Here is a 26,337-nt window from a genome sequence, read left to right as displayed (position 1 = left end):
TGTTCACATGGAGTGTGCACTGCTGTAAAACATACGCTTACTTTGGCAGATTTTCCATAAGGCACTATAGAGAGTGGTTTATAATCTACACTTTGGCTGTGTGCTTGGTCCGCTATTCCAGAACGCATCAATCAAAAGTGATATTTGCAGAGCTCATTTTCTCCATTTCAAAATTAATGAATTCGGCTTCTCTCAGCCCATTAGTTATTAATCACAGGAAAGAGAGACATTAATTTCATGAATCACTGATGAGTAAAGACTCCTAAGATCTATTAAAAGCGAGAGCGATTGAGATAAAGGAATGGGCTCGAGCTAGCTGTCTTCTAAATGAGGCGAGTTGCAATATATGGACACGTGAAGTGAGGTAATAGCTCTTCGCAGTTCCTCCCAGATGCCATTAATGTTCTTTCGCCTCACCAGTCTTTCCATTCATTCCTCCATATTAGACCACATTCAGCAGCTCTCAAATTATTCAAAAACTTTGTTCAATCTCTACATGTGGGGTTTTCGTTTGGGAAGCCTAATGAGAAACCTGCCCTTCTTGTTTGTGTAGCAGAGTTTGATCCAGACCCTCTGCTGGTTAAACCAATGTCAGACCTGGGACCTGAAGACTTGGCTGTGGCTTCAAAGACGATATTGCCGCAGAGCTAAGCACAAGCTTCAAAGTTATCCACGGATAAATTAGAAAGGGGTAAACAACACCAGAGATGTTTGACCGAAAATGTCAACAGTTATGGCACAAAAGGATTATTAGGGTATCACAACATAAGCTGGTATTAATTATTTTGGTGGGAGAAAAATGCACCAACAATGGATGTTTAGAATAGAGTAAGACATGCCAATGGGGAATAAGTAAAGACAAACTGGTTGAGGGACTAGAAGGTGTGTGCGTGTGTGTGTGTGTGTGTGTGTGTGTGTGTGTGCAATACTGGTGAGAAGGCACTTACAGATACGTAACGTCAGAAAAGGTAAAATAAAATAAGTTTACATGTTGAAAAAAGTGAGATTCCCATGTTTTGTTTTTAATTATAGAACAGGTCTACTGTAGGTGCTGTATAAATACTATGAAAGCATTAAAATGCTCAATCCAAAGAGAAATGCACACAGCACGTGTTCAGAAACTGTGTCTTTAGACGAGCCGTCAGGACTTCTGTATTAAATTAAACTTATTTATATTATTTAGTGCTGCTAAAGAAAGTGCTGCTACAGTGCTGTTACAGTCGCTCCCCGGCTGCCATGGCTGTGCAGCGACTCCAATAGCGCAAAGCGGAAGCACAAACCAATCAAAGCCGACTGGCCTTTTCAGGAGAGACTGATGTTCACGAGAGGGTGAGTACAGGTATATTCAGACAGTATTAGAAAAATAATGTGTTTATTGAACATTGAATCATGTACATGTAGAAAGTAGAACCCCCAAATACAAGTATGAACCTGAAAATTAGTAGAATATGTCTCCTTTAAAGTCTCTTTCCTCATCATCACTAGCTGACAGTGCTGCTGCAGCCAAGGTCAGTTCTGCAGTTACACTGAGCTCAATGATCTGTATAATGTCAGATGAGCCCTTTAAAGTTGATTAAACATGACTGTTAATGACACTCGTGGCTCTCTCCAGGAGGAGAATGACTGAATAAATATGTCAAATAATACGCGAGTCGTGAAGGATATGTAACCTCCATCCATACTGAAGCCTGGCACTAGGTTGGGAAAGAGGCCCACTTTTCCCTGGGTGCACCCCCTGGAAAAAAAAAAAAAGGGGGGGGGGGGGGTGGTACATTCCCAGACTCTTTCCCAATTCCATCTGGTTAGTACGCGGCCCAATTTGTACGGATTTCTGCAGTTAATGAAATAGTGTTTTCATATACATAGTGGCAGCGCTGTTTGTGTAGAGACACTGCAGGATGTTCTGGTGTGCTCTCATGAACTAATAAGCCCAAGATGAGTATTGACCTTCGACCCTGGAGTATTGTCCAAAAGGAGACACTTGCACCTTGCGCAAAGCTTTTTTATCTTTTATAACTATACCAAATTGAAGACAATCTGTGTGTATGTGGCATTTTGCGCACGTGAACAACTAAAAACAGCCTGTCCAACTTCTTCTGAGGGGAATGTGACAAAGAGCACGCCAGCTCTGGTGAGTGGCTGGGGCTGCTGGAGGGAGAACGAGGTGGGGGACTGTGATTATGATCAAGCGTCTCAAACACACACACAGCTGCGAGCACTTGCGTCCATTAACACCTTGTAGCAGAACATGAAAGCGATGGATCGGATTTTCTCCCCGGCTGAAGTACCGACGGTATACCTCTTATGGCATCTTCTCAAGTCACTGCCGCGCAACAAGATCGGCCGACAAAGTCTGAAGTAGGAGAGGATATGTTCAAGTGTGGAGAATGTAAAGAAAGCTCCAGAATTGAACCTTTAAATGATTTAGCATGTGTTGCAGTGATGGCTTTAACAACGGCCGGACTTTCTTTGACGGACAGAGGATGTAAGAATTAGTGTCTGGTGTAAATTTTGTATTTGACTAGGAGTAAAAACATCAATGAAAATGTGATTTGAAGTAAAAAAAACTAAAAAAAAAACTGAGAAAAGTAAATATGCAAAAAGCCCTCCAGTAGGTGTTTGTATGTATACCTGTGTGTGTTTTCTGTGGTGAGCAGGCTGTGTGTAGTTACATTCAGCTCGGAGCTGCAGCTGCCCAAGGATCCTGGAATGTTTATGGGTTTGTTTTGAAGTGCTTTCACACACACACAAACACGCACGCACATCCACATGCACACAAACACACACACACACACACACACACACACAAACCTGCCACCCTCACAGCACCCCCCCAAAATTAGGCTCAGCGGGGATAACCGAACACTGTTGAAGGCCATTTTTCAATTCATTAACACATCAAAGCCTAACTAGTGCGCCGCCGAAAAAACACTCACTAATTCTTATCTGTTGGGGGGGAGAGAAATTGCAGGGGGGAAAAAATTGCAGCTCAGGGAGTTCCGCAGCAGAGAAACCGATCCTCCAGTGAGCGTGGCTCCTTTATTGATCAGTGTCCAATTTGAGCATGTGTAAATGTGGTTCATCGTGTTGTCGTGGCAATCAAACAACAAACACAAGCTATGGGCTTGGCAGACAGAGGGATGCTGCAACAAAAATTAAAAAAAAGGACAGGATTGAGGCAGTGGAGCAAGAAACCTCTAGGAAAATATTAGAGTAGAGAATAGTTGCACCACTTTGTCATCAAAACGAAGGGCGCCAAATGCAAATTGTGGTGGATCAACTGTGAGAGTAAACGTCTCTCTGATATCTTCCTCTACGTAGTCTGCAGACAGCTCAATCTGTGATCTAGGCCGGGGCTTTCTTTTTTTAAGCACAGGTAAAAATATGAGGTGACAGAAACACACCACAGTTCTATTTCAGCGCTCATAACAGGTGCCTCAGCAAGTAAATGTGTTCGGAACGAGCTCACAGATTGGTCCATCATTTGTGCCATGACAAATTGGCCCGTAAAGACTGCGCTTAACAAATAAAATTGCAAATGTATTTTTGGAGTTTACCGCCTTCTCTCTTCCCCTCCATGTGTCAGGGATAAATCGAACCTCATTTTTCCTTCAGCTCCACCAAAGCCAAGCCGGTAAGCACAGCCAATTGATTTTGGATGCCTGTGCAAAACCTTAATCCCATGGCTAAAATTGGTCCTTGAAAACCAGAGGGCTGCTCCCCACCACCACCACCTCTCCCCTCTTGGCCCAGGTCGGGGTCCAGACCTGCTGCAGTCCCCCTTTGGTGCCCTCTGCGCCTGGCCAAACAGACTCTGCTATATGGTCTCTTGCCATTGTGTGTGTGTGTGTGTGTGTGGGTGTGTGTGTGTGTGTGTGTGTGTGTGTTTGGGCTGAGTTCCGCCTGGCTGCTCCAGCCACCTGCTCGGGGCGCCGGGGGGGAACACCCGGTTAATTAGCTCCTCATTAGAGCCAAGGTAGTGTACAGTGTGGACACACACACACGCAGGCACACACACACCAGAGACACTGCTTTAAGCGGCAGTAACTGCTCACAAATGACAAGAGTCAGGTAACAAAAGTAGCAAAAAAAAGAAGAAAAAAGTCAAACAGAAGTGAGACTTTAACAGATGTAAACACCGCCGGGTCCGTACACTCTAATGATCTGTGGACAACAAGCTGAGACAAAGATTTAAGAACTCCAAGCTGAGGACTAACATGAACCTACAACTCCAGTAGTCCTGCTGTGTGCATTATGTAGACCGTGTTATGATGAATTGCGTGCGGGAGCTTCTACCTCTTTGCAACAAAGCCACTTCAGAACCACTTACTTGTTCCTTCTCTTCCTCACATACATATCTTTTCACTTCTAGCTTTGAAACCACGTCTCGGCCCTCCCCTCTCCTCCACCACTGGTTTCTGCGGTTACCCTCATGCCATGGGCTTAAGAGCCGGCTCTTGGGACCCCTTTTGAACAGAGTCCCCTTAATTCCTCTCCCCGAAGCCTCCCTCCCTCTCTCCCCTTACTTTCATGAGACCCATCTCAAATACTCTTACTAGTTGCCTCTCCCTCTGTTTTGCTTGTTGCTTTCCCCAACCCTTTCCCTCCGTCCATCCTTTCCTCCATCTCCCCTTTCTCTCTTCCTCTCTCTGTCCCTCTCGATGGCATCAGGAAGGGGGAAGATTTTAACGAGATTAGGCTGGAGGGTTGCCATGTTGTGGGGCCTGGTGTCAGTGGAGAGTTGAGTCCTTAGCTCTACTCCCTCTCTCTGGTCCACTTCACTTCCCCACATCTAAACATTATTATCTGTGACCTGCCTTTGCCTTCATTTTCTGTCTGTCTCGCTTGCTCTTTTTTCTCTCTCTCTTTTTTTTTTTTTCCATAGGCAACATGATGCAGTCCTGAGCATGGGCGGACGTAGACGACTGTTGTGCAATCAAATTATCATGGCGAATCAGTAAAATAAACAAGGTAAAAACAGATGTACTTTTGCCATGACTCTCGGTGTGCACAACCCTGAGGTCCAGCCTGGGAGATGCATGCGATGCCTGTGCTAGTTTAGAAATAGATAGTGACAGATGGAACCTACTGTGTAGATTCACCACTGCGGCCAGAGATGTCTGTAAAACTGCTGAGGGAAAAACCTAATGATATTCTCTGATCAGATTGTGATGCAGGCGTGTGCATGCACAGAAAGAGTCCAGGTCTAATGATGGAGACTCAGTATTGAGCAGTAAAATCAAAAGGTCAAATGTTCGGCTAAGGAACAAAATATGAAGATAAGAAGCTGGGCTCTATACTGTAATGACCACCATGTACTTTTCAATTTGAAATGTGATTACTTTTTAGTTTAAGGGATTTGTTAGAAGTTTTCACCCAAATGAATGTTTTATAATTATGAAAACAATGTGAATCTATTGTCTCTGCAGTCAACAGATCTTAACATACACCTCGGGGAGATTTTGACCCAACATGTTAGACTGCAAACACATGATGACATCATCAGGGTATTTTTCTCAGAGCCATGGAGGGCATTATACAACTGTTTCCACCGGCTGAGCAGTATTCTTTTTGACAAGTAAACTGATCTTTATTTGTAAAATCAGATGAAGTTCCCCTTTAATTTGTCACCCATCTGTAGATCAGTGTGATCAGTCAAAGTCAAACATGAAAAACTGCTTGTTTGATAATTATCAGGGCTTAATTTTGCTCTTATTTATTCTATTTTGACTCTGCCACTGAAAACTTACATACAGTAATATGCATGTATTTCAAATGTATGAATGTATACGTACAGTACATACACACAATTTCAAACCCAGTGACAGGGATCATGTCAGCCGCAGTCAGACAAAACCACAGTTAAAGGGAGCCAAGCCATTATCGCACACTCATTGTTAAAAAACAGACATGTACTTTCTCTTAACAGTCTCTGAATCTTGCTGCCACCAGCAACACCATCCAGCAGCCAAAACCCACATATTTTCTCAAGCAATAGAGCACAGAGGGCCGCAAAAGCATAAAAAAAGAGGCAAACTTTTAGCAAAACACAGATAATTCAATGAAAGAAGAAAAAAGGCTGATTTCAGCAGAAAGAGAAATATATATGAAATAAAAGAAGAGTGTGATAGAGAGGAAAACGTCCAGGCAGATAGTTAATCTTTGACAAGAGTCAGTTACACAAGGACAGAGAGGAAGAGAGTGCCGGTGGTGACAAGCACCTCAGGAGGTGATTGCTACCATCTGTGGGGGAGAGTCGATAGGGGCCTGGGAGAGCAGGGTGGGCACACTGCAGCTTCACCAGTTTGCTTTGGCACAGGGATGAAACGCAACATTGCACTACTAGATTACATGTGGCTCTCACACGTGTACACACGTATGCACACATACGCACACATACGCACACATACGCACACATACGCACGCACACTTGGCTTCAGGCAGCCGCAGAGCATTTCCGAAGGATCCAGCGTTTTAACCCGACTGACATTAATGTTGTTATTTGACACTTTGCTGTCCTTAACATTTGTTTCACCATGTTCTCTGCTTGCCAGGGAGCCTTAATGGGTGGCTTCATAGACCGAGAAAAGCATCAGTTCCTTGCGGTTTGGCCGAGGACCAAAGTTGCAATACTGACAGAGGGAATAAAAGCAAAGAGCAAAGCTACAGTACTGAACAATCAAATGGACCAAACCCTGTTGTCTCAGCCGGATAAAGGAGGTTACTCTTGCTTCAAAACACACACCACCAAAACAAAACTCACACGCCTCATGTTTGTTGGCCTCGCTGTGCTGTAGCCCCTGCGTCTCACGCTAACCACCCCCAGAGGCATCATTTCATAGGGCTGTTGATTTTAGAACAACATTCCTCCGCTGTGTAATTATTTAAAAGCACAGGAGGTTTTCTTTTTCACTTTCTCTCTCTCCCCCTTCCCCAACACACACACGCACACAAACATGTCCTGCTCATTTGCGTGTCGCACTGTAAGTAATTGAAGTGTCGGTTCCACGTTAGCCTCCAGCGCCAGGCGGCGGAGGAGGGTCTTTAAGTCAATTAGCGAAAGTAGGAACATGGCACATACATGTAGTAATATCAAGGCAGCTCTGGTTTTTTTCATCCTTGCTAGTCTATATTTGGCACCTTGCTGAGCTTCATATGTTGCCCTCTAGAGACAGACGGCTACATTTCAGACGGCCATAGAAGACGATTTCAGGCTGCTGTGTGCTGAACTCTCAGGGGTTTGATGTGTGGAAAGTCATAGCGAGGTCTACTTTGTTCTACCAAGCAACACTGTGTTGCAAGAACAAAAGTATACAAATCATGCTCCTCTATGTGCCACCATTGGGAAACAGCTAAATGTAGGGTTGTTCAAATCATGCACACTCACAAACCGTGCCATGGTTTCATAAGCATGTGAATATTCTCATTTGTCCAGGTCATCGTTATCCTCAAAGCAATTTCAGTCAAAAGCAAGTGGACTTGGTTATTTTTTCGAGGAAGACGTTTCACCTCTCATCCAAGAGGCTTCATAAGTTCATGTACGTATCTGACCAGGCTGGGACCATTGTTTCATGTGCAGTGTGTTTAAGAATGAGGTCATTTCTTGATCACTGGACTTAAAAAGTGTCTCGACAAATCTGCTGTATGACTGGAACATAGACCTGACCTCTGCCTGCCCCTGCTAGGAGATGTAGAAGTAGGTCCTGGAGGGGGGATGGTGTGAAAGTATGGAGGCCTATTTTACAATTCTAATCAGCATAAAAACATTTTTTTTTTTAACATCTGCCACTTGTCGATGAGGGAAATACAAAGAGTTTGTGCTTCTGTGGTCTACAGAGTTTCCACAGCTCTGTACATATCTGAGGGCTCATTCTGAGACCTGTTCCTGAACATGTGTTCCTGGCTGGCCTCTTCCTCTGACACACACACACACACACACACACACACCTCTGTTGGATCCACACTACCCTCCTCAAGAAACCCATCTATCAAATTCCCCCTAATTCCAGCTAATAGTCCACCAAAAAACCACAAGAAAGCTCCCACAAGGTTTGAGTGGGCTTGTGACGAGGGTTGAAACTTTCCTCTGCTGTAAAATTCTCATTTTAATGCGGCTGCTCGTTCATTAGTGTGGCAGACATGATCTAAAAACATACATTATGTAACAGGGAACAACCTTTTTGAGAGGTAGTAACTAATTTGTGGGAATTTCCTTTAGGTGATGACATGGACTGATGTATAATGAGTCTATGGTGAATAACTAAAACTCACTATTAAAAATCTTCGACAACATACCCAAACACTGCAGCAGAGACGGAACACCCAGCTCTGCTACCAACCGTAGCTTGCCTCGGTTGTAATGTTATGAATGCAAACCAGTGTGCCTGGTGCAACACATGGGAGCAGACCTGGCTTGGCTGGTCCATTAGGGATGGATGTTGTCTGGCTCTGGGCTTGTCCCGTCGCAGAGCAGTACAAACCAGGAAAGGGAAGGGCTGCTCGCTGCCGCCAAACTTACAAGATGGCTGCAGACACGTCCAAGTGTAGAGAGAGCTCCTACACTGCCATAAATGATCATCTACTCAGGATGTCACATTGTCGTTGACTCCACAAGAGGCCTCTTCATCTTATACAGTGACTTTGGCAGACTCTATTATGGCATGATATACCTTCTCACATTTTTAGGTCAACATAAAGTATTTACATTACTGCATCGACCATGCCAGCACAAAAAGCCAATACTCCATCACAACCAGCAACTAAATAGCTCTTATACATCTGTTTCCTCATTCTGTCCTGTGGCTCAAACTCTGGGCAGATAAATCACAACTTTTTCCATCATGTCTCCCTCAATACAAACAGACACGCTTCTTTACGAGGCTGCCCTCTCTGACTACTAGAGCAGGGATTTGTAAACCGATGTCTCGAGGCAGGATTCATAGTGAGGGAGGCGGCAGATGGGGCGTGTGTGTGCATGGCTTGTGTCTGGAGACAGTACATGCGCTTGCCAAGAGCGCAGACTGTAATCTTGGCGCGGTGCATGTCAAACATTTAGTAAGACCAGAGAACAATCAAAGCAGCCTGTTAGAGACAATGTTCTTGTCATGGAGGGTAAGGATTTAAGTCAAGACTGCTATGAGGGAGAGCAACTTTCCTGGAAGTGCCCCTACAGTGCCGTTACAGTCATTCCCCAGCTGCACTGGCGGTGCATAGAGTGCAGGTGCGGAAGACCCAGAAGCGTTGACCAATCAGAGCAGGCTTTTTTCAGAAGAAGCTAGAGATGCTAAAAAGGAGCGTTTCAGACAGAGCGTGAATAAGGCTATATTCAGACATATATTAACAGAACATTAAAGCAAGTAAACATGTTCTAGTGGAAACCCAAAATACAAACAATGAATCTGAAAATGAGAATAATGTGTAAAAAATGATGAAAGTTGCCAAGAGGCACATGATTTCTCCACGACAGACAGACTTTAGGCTGTGAAACGACTATTGAATTCCTCATTACCCGCAATCCTCTCCCTGTCAGCTTAACCTTGTCACCACCCTGCAAAGGATCGTGACCTCAGCCCAGCCCCTTCAGACCCTACCTCAACCCAAACACCCGCAGGGCCTCGTGAAGGCTCTGGTGACACCTAAGGGACTGCTTGGCGCTTGCCACTCTTACATGCTTGTCCGGGCTAAATACTTACACATTGCTGCCGAAGCGGCCTTGCACTGCAGCCCGCCACTTTTTGTGCACCGCGTCAGAAAGAAAAGCAATCGGAGAGATCAACAAGGGGCGGATGCATTTTAAGAATGGGTTTTAACACACACTGGAGAGGCTTTTTTAAAGGCTCTTCTGCTACTTTGGGGCTATATTGGAACCAGTTCTACCGGAATAAGCTGTAAAGGGCTTTGGAACACGAAATTGGGGACATCTGGGACTGACTTTTTTGGCGTGTCCGGATGTGTGATCAGGTATAGCGTGTGACTTGCAATAAGCTTAACTGCCCTGTATCAACACTGCAATTAGGTCATTGGAGTTGGCTTGTGTGGCCGGGCTGTTTAGTCCAGAAATTGCGGATGGAAGTGACATACCAATCCCGCTGAGAAGAGCTCTACGGGAAGCGGGTGTAACATTTCGGAAACAGCTACGGGACATTTGAAAGAGGGTGCGTGCAAAAGTATGAGGGGGAAACACTGAGGGATTTGCAGGATATTGTTGTGGCTAGCTGTGTAATGTGTGTGCCTGTATCTGAGAGCTAGTGAGGGTGTCAAGGGAAGATGAGAAGCCAAAGTAAGGTAGTGTTGGCGGAGCAGGTTTCACAGTACACAGTACAGAGTGAGGGAACGCTGGCTTCGCTGGCCGGCCTAATGCTCCTCTGGCTCTGTCACTCTCTGTCCCTTTTAAAACAGATCTGGCACTGTTCAATGCTAAAAATGATCTCACGCCAGCACACCGGGCAATTATAACATGTTAGAAAAATATACACTGTTTTTCAATGTTCTGCTCCTGTTTTTTTTTCTCTCCGGCTGCAATTTTATTTCATTATGGGGAGAGGTTAAAATGCGGACAGTGGTTTCTAATGTGGTTTTATTTTCCTACGGCAACATATTTTTATGACAAACAAAATTGACCTGAATTAAGTTCCACCTACAGTATGTCTATTTATACTAACTGAGAAATGCTGTTAAAATGACCACCAAAGAAACATATTACAACGTATTAGAGAACGTATTCCTGCTGGAAACGTATGGATCACATGGCATGTGTCTAAAACCTTCGCACAGCCTTGAAATGAATATATATGTCCTAATATTACATACAAGCCTAATCCAATACAAAGGTAATCCATTTACATTAACAAAAATTGCCACAGAAATTGCTATAATTTTACTTGGCGAGCTTTCAGAGCACGTCTGGATGACTTTTACAGAGCATGTCTTGAGGTAAAGGCAAACACTGCCAAGTAACATTCTTGGATGACTTAGCTGAAGCGGTGTGCCCATGACTCGAGATGCTGTCATCCACTGTTTAGACTTGCTTGTGAAGAATTTTTTTTTGGTCCAGAAAACATGATTTTTTCTGTTAAGAGTAGGACTGATTCCCTGCAGAGGAATGAGTAAATAGAAGGAGCTGATGGGAAATGCAAGAAAAAAGGATGGGCTTGTGTTTTCAGAGACGTTGCCAAAGTTGAAAGCTCAACCACTGTGTGCTACCAGAGCTCACCTGTACAAACACAAACCCATCCGGTGCGTTCTGGCAACACTCTTAATTATCCCTTTGACAGTCAAATACAGGTCATCAAAAGTTAAATCATTGCTGTCATATCCTGAGAGTGGGTGGTGAAAAGGTTACGACTCTACCCAATGAAGTTATTCCCTGAGGGTGAATAAAAAAGGGATTTACATGGCAAAGACAGAGACAAATAGTTTGGGTAAGGACAAATTCAAGGACATTGTCCGAGCTGATTCGTTGGACACTGAATTTATATGCGAACTGCTTAAAGTTATAGAGCTATTCCTCTCCCTGAAAGTCTGTTGTGCTAAATTTAAGATTGTCAGAAATGGTCTATAGGCCTACAGTTTGCAGGCAAAGAGAAATATACACAATGTTACACCTCTCTGCTAACTGAAACACGTTAAAAGCACATAAATAATGACAGATAGAGGGAAATACTTACGCAGACATTCATTGGCCTCACGGGCATTGGCCCTCTGCCACGGTCGATCATAGTGAAAGGGCTTGCAGCGGTCACATTCAGGTCCCTCTGTGTTGTGCTTGCAGTCACACACCAGTTTGCCTTCCTTGTCTTTCAGACAGCGGGAGCCATGTCCGTTGCATTTACACCTCCCACCCACCTGGAAGTCTCCCACTGCATAGAAATAAGTTGGCAGTGTCGATGTCACCGCCATGGGGTCATCGTCCCTCCCTCCACTGTTGCTTCCAGCCCCCAGTCCCAGCTCCCGTGGTATCTGGGGCCGGCTGAAGACCACGCGGATGTCGGTGACAGTCACCCAGTCCTGAAGGACGGGGCTATTATCAAAGTCTTTGCCAGACGGCCGTCCATCCAGAGTGCTGAAAGCAATGAGTCCCCCAGACAGTGGGTAGAGGTCAGTGTGGCCATCTGTGCATAGAGCCTCCTGTTCGTTCTGCTTGGTAATGGTTGCTTTGTTGGGTCGATTGTACATACGCCGGCACTGTGAGGAGTAGAACTGGTAAGGCATCCAGGTCTTGCCATAGTCCATACTCTTGTATATGGACAGGGACTCGGGTCGTGGTGAACAGAACTGCAGGCTGACATAGGTGATCTCAAACTTTTTACCCAGTGAGAGGGTGAGAGTCACGTTGTGTGGCGAGGTGTTCAGATTCTCTGACTGCCAGCAGGTGAGGTTGTGGGCTGAGTTGAGGTCAGTGAGGTAAGAGGCAGGGTGGGCACGGCGAGGGTCAGCTGCGTCACAGATTTGGCACGTGCGCACAGAAGGCCGATCATCGCCCCGCTCCACCACGCTGCAGGAACGGGAAGGAGGCCGACCGCAAACGCTGGACACCATCACCTCCTTGCCGAAGGCAGCATTGATAAACTCTGGGATACAGCGGCGGGCAGCGCCCGTGTCGTCATAGCAAGGGTCTGGAGGAGTCTGCTGCCCTGCAAAGGGATTAGTGGCACTATGGGTGGACGCTGAGTATGCCAGGAGGCACAGGCCTAGCAGGCACCTCCAGGGTTCCCTCATCCTGCTCAGAGGGCCTGTGTGCGTGTGTGTCTGTGTTTATGCACGGACGACTCTTTGTGTGTGTACCCAAGAGCCCGTGTGGGTAGATGTGAAGGCGTAAGTGTCGTCGCGCAGATGTGTCTGTGTTACTTTTCCCCTAAGTGTGTATAATTGTGAGTCAATGCAAGGAGAGTGTCTGAGCTCAGTGACCCTTCACTTCTGGCTGACCGGAGCCCTTCCTGTAAGAGAGAGAAACAAACACAAAGGCCAGTGTCAAACATATTTTAACCATAATAGGATATAAAATAGAAAGTAATGCTGATCTGAAGTTTGTGGATCTTCAAAATCAAATTAAATGTGACCTTATCAAGGAAAGTGTATCTTTTGTACTGTACAATTACAAGTCAATGTTTTCATTAACTAAAAGCCTGTCAAAGGATATGACAGTTAGAAGGGGGCCCCCAAGAGAAAGGATGTGACCATTTAAAGAGAGACATTAGTGGCTGCAAGTGACTGCATCCTGAATTTTAATGCCAGCCTCTCATTCAGTACTTCCATTCAGGTCAAAACTAACTGGCCAAGCCTTCTGGTCATGCTTGAGCACCATGGCAGAAGTCACCCTATAATCCCTGGTAATGCTGCGATGCAGTGGACTGTGTGTGACCCAAGTCAAAACTCTGCTTCAAGAGGGTTTCCTGAAAAAAAGGAAATTCTTTTTTATTTGAAAAATGACATGGCTCTATTTTTGAGGACTGGCTAATTTTATTTGCAGGAATTTGACAGGAAATCAACCATAACAACACTATTGTCACACAGCGCTGACCTTAGAGAAGGCAGCATTATGTTCATTCACTGAACCAGAAAATTCACCAAAAGTGATAGCTTTTGTGGATTATACTCCGCATTAGAAAAACTCTATGAGACTCCATTCAAGCCTTTCTAAATCTCTGGGTCAAGATAGGTACCTGGATGACATCATTCATACGCTCACAGAGACGAGGGGCCTCTCTGTCCCAAAGACAGAAAGATTGAGGTGGGGAGAGAAAGCCTTGGGGCAAAGAAAAAAGACAGAGAAAGAGATGTATATAGCCTGAGGCTTTTCCTTCCCTAATCCCCTTTTTACTTCCCCGGGTGTCAAATCCAGAAGAGCCTCAAAACAGACAGCCGAGGGGTGGAGAAGGCACCCCAACCCTTTCTACGAGGTATTTATTATATCACAATGAATCGCACCCACCTCCTCTTACCCTCACTCTCCCTCTTATACTACAGCATCCCTCTTCATCTTGGTAGAACAAAAGGCCGCCTCTGTATCCACTTCAGTCAAGCGGGGAAGGCAGACAGACGGATTTAAGGGGAGTCGGAAAAAAACAAAAGTTTCGTTCTTTTCTTATGTGAGGGGTCCAAAGCTAGAAACCCTCAAAAAAAGGGCCCAGTGGCCTAGTAAATAGGACCACTCTTCTGTGCTCAAGTGCTTAAACTTAACCATTTGGCCTCTACTCAAGCACAGATCGAGTGTTAAAGGGAAATGGTGTGAGGGAATTATATGAAGCAGAAAAGACAGTGAGGAAGAAAGTGTCACAAAGTGGAAGTACAAGTGCTTCTAGAAATTAGTAGGTAACTTCACATCATTTAAAATGTCTTTTCAGACTTTATTTCTGCCTAATTCTGAAGTTGGGATAAAGAGATGTGCTTTGAAGTAGCCACTAAGAAATTTGAAGTCCTGAGCATGAAAACATAAAAAAAAAAAAAAAAAATCCCTTGGTTTTACAATATTCAACATATGAAAAATGGATTGCAGGGAATGGGCCTGCTCATAAATGATTGGACTAAGAGTGGGCCTTGCCAGGACGGATAAGGACATTGATCAATGACATGTGTCTGAGGACGAGGAGGTTAAAGTGGGCACGCAGGCGGGAGTTCATCAGCCAAGGCACTCCATCAAAAGACTGGCCGTGGCAAAGCTGGCGGGCCCGACGCCCACAGGGGAGGGCATGGAGGGATGGCTGATAGAATTAGCAACTCATTAGCATCCAGGCCCAGCTTCCATCAGCAGCATGTTCATCCCAGAAAAGAGACAGTGGGGAGGCTCTAAGAAGGAGGGTAAGGAAGGAGCAGGAGGGAGGGGTAGAAATTATGACAGGTGAGGGAAAAAGAAAACAGATGGAGAAAGGGAATATTTCAGACTTAGTATTTGATGGGCATGTTGTTGAGGGAATAAGAGGAAGTTAGGGAAGTTTTTTTTAAAGAGAGCAAGGCAGGAAAATTGACAGACTTAAGAGGCTGAAAAAGAGGACAAACAGGCCCAGTGAATGAAGAGTTTCGGTAGATAAGAAGGGAAAGAGGGACACGCGAGGGGGGAGAGAAACAGTGAGGGAGCACGACAGTGATAAAGCAGAAGTGACTTGAGGGAGGGTGAGCGAGGACAGATATGGATGGGAGCAATAGGAGAGAGAGGGAAAGTGACAGAGATGGAGGAAGGGAGTTGAGGAAAGGACATAAAAAATGAGAGAGGGAGAGATGGAGAGAGAAACAGAGAGGGGAGACAGATTAAGGTGGAGGACTGCATTGGTCTGTGTCTGGACTTTTGATGACTAAATATGGTGCGGTCCTGCCGGGAGAAGCTTCCAGGGTCTGGTGCTGTCAGGCGCGTCTGGCAGATGAGCGCGTAGGTTAAACAGAGAGAGAACAGCGACAAGGCTGTTTTAATTCCATTCTGTGCTCCCTCTGAAACAGATGCGAGCCTTTCAGAGAGTGTTAACGCTTCTCAGAGACCCTCCAAGGCTACGCTCCGGCAAAAAGCTTGTCTTTATTAAAAACTGATTCTATATTGCTATAAAAACTGCTAAATGTGAGCCAGTTTCTGGATCTGTATATGCTTTTGCCAGGATGTCAGCGCAGTGGTGGAGCTGGCTGACCTTTGAAATACTAAGAATCTGTTTCAGCAAGAAAATTCCTTGCTTTCAGCATCGACAGTGTGTTTAACAAGCCACAATTTCCCCTCAGTGGGGGCAGACATTGTCTTTCATTATATGTGGCTGAAGTAGCAACAGCTGCAGGCCCCTGTCTCTTGTCTTTCTGAAGACAATGAATACCACACAGAAGTGCTGCTGGCTGAAGCTACATATTCAGCGTACAAACATGAAAGTAGAATCAATCTTCTCATGTAATGCTCAGCATGAAAACCAATAAGCCAAATGTCAAACTATTCCTCTAATAAAGTTTGTGTTAATTCATGTATTAAAAGACGTGTCAGTCGATCCAGGAGTGGTAACAGCTTTCCATCTGAGTTTTTATTTCGGTACCTTTGTGTACCTACATTTAGATCACAGATTGTGCCTTGAAAGTAGCACACAAACCTACCACCACGTTAAAGGGGACATATTATGTTCATTTGCAGGTTCATACGTTTGCTGTGTTTTGGGTTTCTATTAGAACATGTGTGTATGTTTTAATATTCAAAAAAGACATTCTCACTGTGTCTGATTATACGTGTATTCACCCTCTGTCTGAAAGGCTCCTTTTTAGCGCCTGTCTCTAAGCCCCCCCTTAAAAAGTGCATTGTGCTCTGATTGGTCAGTGATTCTGGGTCCTTCGCATCGATGTTCTCAGAATCTCTGCACTGTTATTGTAGCCCTTTGACTATAACTGTAGCAGCATCTTCTACCTATATATAGTATAGTTGTGACATCACAAACATGAAGAAGTCCTGCCAGCTCGTTTAAAGACAGTTTCTGAATATGGGCTGTGTGTATTTCTATAAGTATTAAGTGTTTTGATACTTTCATAGTAAGGCAATTTGAACTGCCTTATTGTTAAAAAAGAGACATGACAATCTCACATTTTACTATAAGGGACCTTTAAAGACAAAGTTCCTATGGCAGCTAAGGCATTTCTATGTGAACGGCTGCTGTGAGTGCGGTAACAAATACAAACAGCACAGCCAATTCAATTCATCATTGCAACATTCCTCTGTGGATTAATGGCAAAGAAAATGTACTTGTGCCGACATGCTACAAATCCCAGTGGCTAAGCTACTGCAGCGTTAAATAATTTGGCCATTAGTATTATGGGCACAGTATGTGATTGGATGAAAAAATGTGGGGCTTTTAAGAGTGGAAGCCCCCTGCATAAGAAGTTGTGCCTCACCATAAATAATACTCAGGTCATTTGGCTTTTGGAACATATTCAATGGTTTTAATCAAACAGTGACAGCCCAATCAGAGAAGGTAGATGATGGAGGGGGGAAAAAGAAGGAGTGGCAGAGGCCGAAAGACAAGCAGAGAGAGAGAAAGCCAGGATCAGGAAGATGACAGGGTGGTCTGAGCAACGTTTTTTCAGCTTCTCCCTGTCACCGGGAGATCATCCCATGTTGAGTTGTCTCTCTTTCAAGCGTGGGCGCCTCTGTCAGAGTTCACAGATTAGAAAAACAGAAGTCGCTGAGAAGCTTTATTTGGCTTGGGTGTGTGTGGTGGTGGGGGGGCATGGGAGGTGAGGATGGGAGAGGGACAGCTGAGCCACTTTGTATCCCAAGTGGGAGCCTTTCACGCTGCTCTAGAGAGTTGGCGTGGTGGCCCCACTAAGACTTGGGAGTGAATGGAGGTATACTGGGTCGCCTCTCTCGGATGACAGCAAGCTGAGGCCCAAACTGGTGCCCTGCTGTCCCTGCAGCCTGCTGTACAGTAATCCCTGGTGGGGTTATTAGTGGCTGCCCAGAACCATGGAAGACTTTTTAATAGGCTAACAACGGGACCACCTCCATGCTCATTATCATTATGGGAAGATGCATTGTATGAATATAAAAGGACAGTGAGAGGACAGTGAGTGCAGCAACAGTAAACACACCAGTGTCCGTACGGTTTGAGGTTGTTGGTGACTATTTACCTCAACAAAATAGATGTACATGCGTTATATTCGGGTATCATAGCCAACATTATCATCAGAAATCTTTTACTCGATCAGATGTCCAGTTTTTGCCTTTTTTTCTAGAATAAATGACACTGACAATCGATTATTAAAAGTTTTGGAGATCATTTTCTGTCAATGGACTAATAGATTCGTTGAATACCACTACTCTTTTAGCGGCGATCACATCCTTACTATCTGTGCCCTACACAGGTGGCACACACACACACACACACACACACACACACACACACACACACACACACACACACACACACACACACACACACACACACACACACACACACACACACACACACACACACACACACACACACACACACACACACACACACACACACACACACACACACACACACACACACACACACACACACACACAAGATAAATAAACCTGTCCAGATGAATCAACATGACTGACAGGCCTCAGGTAACAGGGGTCGGTCAAATATTAGTGGCCTGAATTCCACTTGATGATGGTCGTCTCCGCAGTTGGGATGACGCTCCTGCTGTTTGTGTAAGCGCGCGTGTGTGTGTGCGTGTGGTGGGATTGGAGGGTGTAGGGTGCTTGGAGTTCCTCGCTGGCATTCATTAGGGATTGAGAAGGAGGGGAGGAGGCTCAGGGAGGGCCGAGGGCAGGAGGGGGTCAACTCTCACAGCTGAGAGCGTCATTAGCAGGGGGATCACTGACAAATTTTTAAAGTCTGCTCATGTCTGCACAGAGGCTCTGCGTTGAGTGTCTCTTGAAGGTTTCATCTGAAAAATGTCCATAGGCCCCCCCCCCCCCCTTTTGATTTACTCGTAATCTAACCTTCAAAAACTTTTCACTATCACATCCAACTGTTACAACTGAACTACTAAAGTTACTAATGTATGCAATAGATCACAACAGGTAGTGGTATGTTGTGATTATACCACAGTGGAGGTACAACAACCCTCTAAAAGTACTGTTCCTGTCAGAAGGAGTCTGGCGGCTTTGAAGAGAGCAAAGATAACAGCTCCAGTTCCCCTACTGATACTGAATTGTGCAAAAATAACTAGACGTCATAGCCGTGGTATGTGGTCATTGTACCATCACCATGAAACAATCACATTGCTTGATTTGAGCTACCTGTTTCATAAAATCTGATAATGCAGGATCTCAAGTGCTTGTGAGCCCATTCACACAGCAGAAGGATCCAACGAGCATCTTACAAAATGAGGTGTAAATGTGATTGGTGACTGGTTCATTCTGACACTAGAAAACCTCCCAACACTGTCTCCTGGCTGTCTAATTTTTTTTTCTTAAAATTAAATGATTTTAATAGATTTCTGACCACAAAACTGCAATAAGCACACAACACATGGATTATGCTATTGCTCGGCACTATTGATTGGAAGTATGATTAAAATTCTGGGTAATAGGAAAAAATGCATTGCTCCTCAGAAAGGCATATTACATTAATTTTCTTAACACAGCTGAGCCCTTTGGCTTAAATGAAGAACTAAATGTTTTCTTTTCTCTGTTACATTTGATGGATGCTTTCTATGTTTTGTACTGATTTGTAACTTGAAGAGATATCTATACTGTTTTGTTTCTGGTGTGATTGTGGTGCATGGCGTGTGGCATTTAGTGTGGATTCAACATCCAAAAGATTTGAAATCCTATTCAACCAATTATCCAGTGAGAATTGCTCACCTGTTGTAGGTTATCTATATATGTGTTTGCCTTGTCTTTGTGCTGCTTGACTCTGAAGAAGACACATCATTGAAGAAGATCATTGTTCCTTATGCAACAATTAAAAGGTTGCAAAGTAATCAGTGTGCTCCAGTCCTTTCTATTCCCTTAGAGGCATCCTAAAACACAGAAGTGAAATAATCTCTCCTTTCCATCGCTGCATCTGGCAGAGAGAGACACTGCAGGGAGAAAGGCAGAACGCCCAGCAGAGGAATGCAGCAGCTTCTGTGGCCCAGCCCAAACGACTGGCCCAAGTCCGACAGTGGTTCTTTAAATCAACAGAACCTGATCCAGGACCGAACAGGAGGAGAGAAGACAGGCAGCGCGAGGTGGAATATGAAGTCAGGCTAATTCTCACAGATTCACAGACAGGAAGTTGTGCTCAGCTACCGCTCTCTGTATTTATGCACTCTACTGCAAACTCTTTAGTATAAAAGCAAGAGCAAAATGCTGATAGGACAAGTTGTGTATTTATCTGTTGATGTGTTCTGTGAGTCAGTGATTTTGGTGAGAAAATGGGAAGTGTAGGGAACATGAGCAGGCAGAAAGTTCTGTGCAACAGTGACTCAGATTCAGGGTTAAGCAGGGTTAATTTGTGAGAAACAAGACGGATATCTAGAATATGAAAGCCTCTTTTTGTTCTTTTTCACACAGATTATATGTCTCAACATGTTATGTTTCTGCACGAAAATGAACTGCCATTTAGAGTGTGTTTTTTGTAATAAAAAGTGAAGAGAAAAATGGAGACAATGTGAAAATGTGATGCTGTGTACAAGCTAAATCAAAAATAATGAACAGTTCGACTATGAGGTGGCTGAACTTCAAATGGTAGCTTTAAAATAAGACTTTCATATTTATATACATATTTTTATCTAGTTTATATATACCAAAAATCCTAAATTGTTGAGTAAGATATCCATTAAGTCATTTAATCCCCATTCAAGTAAGTCAGAGCGCTAAACCAGAAATAGCTGGCTTGACCAACGGAAGTCTCTATTGTGCCTCTTCTTTGGACCACACAATGCGGAAGCAGTGCCAATCATCTGGGTATTTTTTTAGACATGATGAACCTTTTTGGCTTCATGCACCACTGAACAGCTGTCATAGGAGTAAATGTCTCAAACGCTATATGTCTAATTTTCTTTATAAATCCAAGGCAGACTGGAGATGCGGAGACCCGGAAATGCTGACAAATCAGAGCAGACTTGCTTTGTTGGGAGGGGGGCTTAAAGAGACAGGCGCTATAATGTTTCAGACAGAGGATGAATACAGGTATAATCAGACAGACAGACTATGAGAAAAATAATGTGTTTTTTGAACAGTAAAGCATGTAAACATGTTCTAGTATGAACCCAAAATACAAGTATAAACTTGAAAATGTGCGTGATGTGTCCCCTTTAAATAACACTAAAGAGTGTAGTAGCAGGAGGATTAATAAATTATATTGGGGTGTCACTTAAAATAATGAGGAGTCATGTTGTGATACACACAGTGGCACATTTGGGGTTACTAAGGAGGTTCCACAAGGCTTCAGTCCAAAATAAATCCTCAGATGAAAAATATAGCTGTGAACTTGAGAGTGAGGGAAGAAGTTGTCTGGGAATTTTTGACTGACTCTGGACTGAAAGGACAAGAGTTCCAAAATGTATAGGTACCTAGTCAAACTGACATGTGCTGTCAAGATGCGCCTGAGAAAGGGATGACATCCACCGCCGTGCAATGGCAGGTAGAGACACAGATTCCTTCTCAGTGTTTGTCACTGGATGAAGTTCATGCAGCAGGGCTACAGGGATGATAAAGACATGCAAAAAATGCTGACAGGTTAGAGTGTACTGTTTTTAGAGTATGTGGGTGGACTGAGGGTTCCTTGATTGAACATTTCCCATGGACCTGAGCATAACCCTGACCGCAACTGTGCAGCAGTGTGGTTGGACAGTCAGGGAGAAGCAGGTGAGGTGGATATGAGAGGAAGTTGCTCGTTTATAAGGATGGAAGGATTTAAGGAGAGGAGAGGTGAGCACTCCTTCAAGGCCCTTTGAAGGCTGGCTGCGGTAGGCAGAGCCGCGGTTTTCCCAAAAAGCCCCCCGACAGGAAAACAGTCTTTTTTTTCCATTGCACAAGAGCAACCTCTACCCCACAGCCGAAAGCAAGGACCCGCTTTGAACTCGCAGGGGGAAAAAAACCCACAAATCATTTTATTAAGTGCTTGGAATACTCGCACGGTTGCGTACATTACACTTAAACACACACGTTGTTGACAAACACATGCTCGCCACCAGTTCTTGTTCCCAATATGTGCCCTCCCTCACACAGGAGGAAACATTATGAAGGATGCCAAGGCGTGTGACTCATCAGAAAAAGCTTCCCTTGTTCCTCTCCTCCCGATCCCCACCTCTGCTTATTTCTTCCTCAACGGCAATGTAAGCATGCACGGGGTGACCTGCGCCTAAGGGTCAAAGGTCAGCAGTCTCAGTCCCAGTAAAAAGGGGAAAGTACCTAGATATATTTTGGCTTGACTGACATAACACAACAAGTCCTCCAAATTAAATGACGAATGAGTAATTTGTCTGTGCCCTCTTTCTGGCCTGACTGCTCTTTTGGCAGGTTGACATCGTTTGTCTGTCATTACAAATCACTGTTATTATGTTATTATGTGATAATGCTATGGTTAAGGTTTGGTTAAGTTTATGCATAAAAAAACACGTAACCCTGAGTAGTCACAGTTGGAATTTGCATTTCCTTACAATAGTTTTTCCCCTGATCCATTCTTAAAGAAAGTCTGATCTTAAAGAAAATGCAGAAACACTCTGCAGATACTGCAGAAGGAGGTATGATGTGATACTTCATAATTGACTAATTTCTCAAGGCTGAGCTCCAACAGTGTACAGCCACTGGCTGCAGCTGCTCTGCCTGGCGGTACAGTAAGTTAGTGGTTGAAGCTGAGGCTCTGGATATAGTTATTGCTCGTTCTACGGCTGCAACAATAGCCAAGAAAGCATCATTAAACCACACAGGATATGAACCTGAACTGCTTCTATCAGTTATTACTAGCTCCACTAGTTATCTAGCTGCAGTGATACAGACCTGCACCTAACAGCCACAGCTGAGGGTGCACCCACTCGCAGTGGCAGCCTACTACATAGTAGGCTACGTGATTCTATATCATAATGCTCAGAATTTTCAGTGGAACAGAGGAGCTTCAAAACATACTGCGAATGAATGCAAAAGTATTACAAAGTTATTTGGGATTTTTTTTTCTCTCTGTGACCTTTCGGGGACTCTGTACATAAACAGATTAATGACATTCTTCTTCATTAACACGTAAGCATGCTAGCAAAGCAGCCTACTATTTTTACATGTTGCTTTTCCCTCTGTGCTCACATGATGAATAACCATAGACCGTATAAGAGATGGATGTAGTCAACATTATGTCACCCATTGGATTGTGGACTACCACCTTGAACCCAGAATATTGGCATTTTGGCTAGCATTGGCTAGCTTACGTTAGTTAGAGTGAAACCGCACGCTGATCGAGACATTTTAAGGCAACCACGTTACAATTAAATTTGAAGTGAAAAATAACTGTGAGGGGGTCAATGTCCTTAGAATTTAACACTGGTCAGAAACAACAACCAAAAACAAGTCCACAGCTATTTTAATGTACATAGCGCTGTGTATGTAGGCTAACGCTAAGCATATATCCTGTCATTAGCATGGTGACCTGTCAATCACAGGGTAGCCACGCCGTGAACCATACCCTGCTTTATTATCTATTTTCCTCTAAATGGGAGCATAATTTAAAAATGAACAACATGCTGTATTTAAGAAGACTTCAAACTAGCAATTCCGACCATGAACGCATTAAGAAAATGTTTAGTGAGGTAAAAAAATAATTCAAGTGAGCAGTAGGGTCATTTTCCCATTGACTTTCATACAAACTTCTTTTTACGAGCGGAGTCGCCCCCTGCTGGATATTAGATGAATACAGTTCTAAGACACTTGCGTATTGGCGTCACTTTTCAGACCCAGAATCCACGTCCATCTCTATCATACATGCAGTCTCTGTGAATAAGGAGATGTGCAGAACTGAGCTAGCAGAGAGCATTCATGGCCTGCATACCAACAGGAGAGCCAAACATGCATCCAGTCCATTAACAACTGACCAATGAGAAAGTAGATGTAGTTCCTTTGGTAAAACCAGCTTCCAGCGCATCACGTCTGAGAACTCTGAGTCATTGATACAGAATATGTCTACTGTGTGTGTCCAAGTTAGATAAGGATAGTAATAGGTACTAAGTGGGCACAGACACAGTTGAGGACCTCACACACACATATCCCTCCGCATCTGGAGGAAATGTGTGGCTGACACATGCAGGCCTACCAGGGTGCAGAGAGGGGCAGGATGAAGCATGTGAATCTTCCTCTTCACAGAGTGTGAGACATCTTCACGCTGACGAATGACAGGTATTTTAACAGGAAATCTGTGTGCGCGCACACCCAATTTGTCACTCAAAGAAAAAACACACAGCCACTTAGGTGAGTAAGAGAGCGTTCTCACCATTAAAGTGGAGACAGTCAATGTGTGAGTATGTGACTGTGTGCTATGTGGGTACTTTATCACACCACATCCATCTCCAGGATGAAATGTAAATTGCTATTAGGGGTGGAACTAATCCAGTCAGGAAAGTACATAAAATCGCTACATGCGAAATTCCATGTGGAGTCAAATCACAATATTAAACTGACATTCAAGAGGACTTGTTAGTGTTTTGTTTGAGGTGGAATCAGGTGCCAGAGCCTGAAAGAAACAGCTGTAATATAAAATATGAACATTCTGATTTCACTGACAGCTTTACCAGCAGGGTCATGGCTGAGCAGAGCCAATTGTTTAGCTTTAACATTGATTCAATGAGAGGGTGGATGTTTACACCCAGCAAAAACAGAAAAAAGGAAGGACTAACAGAAAGAGAGATCTAGCCTTCATTCGCCCTGTCGAACTGTTAAAGCCATAGGAGAAAACTATATTGGATATTGACCTTTCTCGCTCAGGTGAACAGAGCCAAGAGTTTTGAGGAATCCTGCTTTTCAAAGTAGAAGAAAACGATTATGTTACTGCAGCTTTTTCCGTCTCCATCCAACCCCATTTTCTCTTGGGTTCATAAATACACACACACACACACACACACACACACACACACACACACACACACACACACACACACACACACACACACACACACACACACACACACACACACACACACACACACACACACACACACACACACACACACACACACACACACACACACACACACACACACACACACGCACACACACGAGTTCATAAAATCTGCACTATGTTGCTTTGGATTAGCTTCCACATCATGTGCCCTCAGCTGCTCCTGGCTCTCCTTCCCTCACTCTGTTATTGATGGAAGTGGCTTGTGATGCAGTTAAATAATGATGATTAATTTGCAAAAAACAGGGAAACGATGGCCCAGTCGAGATGAACAGCACCTCGCTTCACCACACTCATTCGACTCAAACATTTCCACTTTAGATTCTCTCTGACCTCAGTGAACAGTCAGGACTCAGGGGCTGTCATGGACTGATTCCAGTCATTTGCTGCAAGAGTGAGAAGTAGGTCAAGTGGCTGACACTGTTTCAGTGTGCAATAGGGGCATACTTTAAGTCTATTGAAGCAGTTAAGATAAGCAATCTGTATGGCACTCTGGCTTTCACTTCCAGGCTTGTGTCTGCTTGTGAGTGTAAGAGCAGGGCCTAGGTGATCTCAGAGAGCTCCTCCTTATTGTGGAGGCTGTTGTTTTTCTGTCACACTTGCAATTTGCTTCACTGTAAAATGAAGCTCATCATACCTTTAATCCTCAATGAACCACAGAGAAGACGTTATTTAAAGCAACCTGACTGACATTCTTGCACTTTATCTTTGCTCTACATAATCTTAAGTACGGAAAACCCTCGTTTATTTCAGCCAAATGTTTTTTTTAATATGCAGGTAGTGGCGTTAAAGCGAAAATATTAGAAGAGACAAACGCATTTGGAGACTTGGCCAGGGCAGTGTCAAGGAAGACGGGAACCGAGGAGCGCGCTGCTTGCTTTGGCATCCGCACTTGGCTCCGATTCCAAGTCGCTATTAAAGCCCACTGGCTCCGTATATCCTCGGAAAGGACTGTTTGTCTCGTTCTCTTTTTTTTTCTGCAACCCACGGGCTAGTTGTAAACCGAGGAGGCTGACACCTGTCTGTCCGCCGATATTATCCAGCGCGCTCCGCTGATTCAGCGTCCCAAACACCTACTTACAGTCACACGACCTCAGTCTATAATAAAGCATTGACAGTCATTGCCTTCATTGGAAACAAATGAGCTGTAATGGACAGCCTGCCACAGCAAACACTGAGTCACACACTTCTTTTAAAAGAGAGAGAGAGTAGTGCGTAAAACTGGAATCTACTCTCCACAAATACACGCTGGATGTGAAATAACAGACACGGCGACCCGCAGATTATAAACTCACCCCGGTGTCAAGTCGTGAATGTTGCTGTCTTTCATTTAAAAAAAAGGGACGTCCCCCTGAGATCCACACCAATTAGCCTTTAGGTTCTCTTCCGTCAGAAATTGTCCTGTCCAACGCAAAAGTGCCTCGTGTTTCTCACGTTCGCCTCGTCAATTTATATATATATATATTAAAAGGAGCGAGAAGCGCGTGCAATATATAGTCAAAAGTGAGGAGACACCGAGAGGAGGTGGACCTGCATCCGCGCCCGAAGCTCAAACCAACTGAAAAGCGGCCAATACATCCATAGGTTGTAAAGCGAGCCAGGGGTAGGCTACTCCCCATTCAAATCAAACCCAGATTTTTCGAGGGAGAGAGGAGGAGGTGGAGAGCGAGAGAGGGAGGGAGGGAGAGCGAGAGAGAGAGAGAGAGAGAGAGGGAGAGAGAAAGAAAGGGGGGGGGGGGCACTGTGTTCTGTTAACCTA

At 44.3% G+C, this 26,337-nt stretch overlaps 1 protein-coding gene across 1 annotated transcript in view; it reads right to left on the bottom strand.

Annotated features, from left to right (window-relative positions):
- Window positions 1-26,058, bottom strand: part of ntn2 (netrin 2) — a 45,514-nt gene extending 19,456 nt beyond the window's left edge. Inside the window, exons 1-2 of the mRNA XM_083932546.1 lie at window positions 25,874-26,058; window positions 11,667-12,935 (exon numbers count right to left, since the gene is read on the bottom strand). Coding sequence (XP_083788672.1) covers window positions 11,667-12,717 — 1,051 coding nt within the window. The 5' untranslated portion in view covers window positions 12,718-12,935; window positions 25,874-26,058. The remainder of the gene's footprint in view (window positions 1-11,666; window positions 12,936-25,873) is intronic.
- Between the last annotated feature and the right edge of the window lie 279 nt (window positions 26,059-26,337).

The sequence above is a fragment of the Echiichthys vipera genome (genome assembly GCF_963691815.1).
Source record: "Echiichthys vipera genome assembly, chromosome: 18".
NCBI lineage: Eukaryota > Metazoa > Chordata > Actinopteri > Perciformes > Trachinidae > Echiichthys > Echiichthys vipera.
The sequence above is the reverse complement of the archived record's forward strand: the minus strand, read 5'-3'. Positions and strand labels throughout refer to the sequence as shown.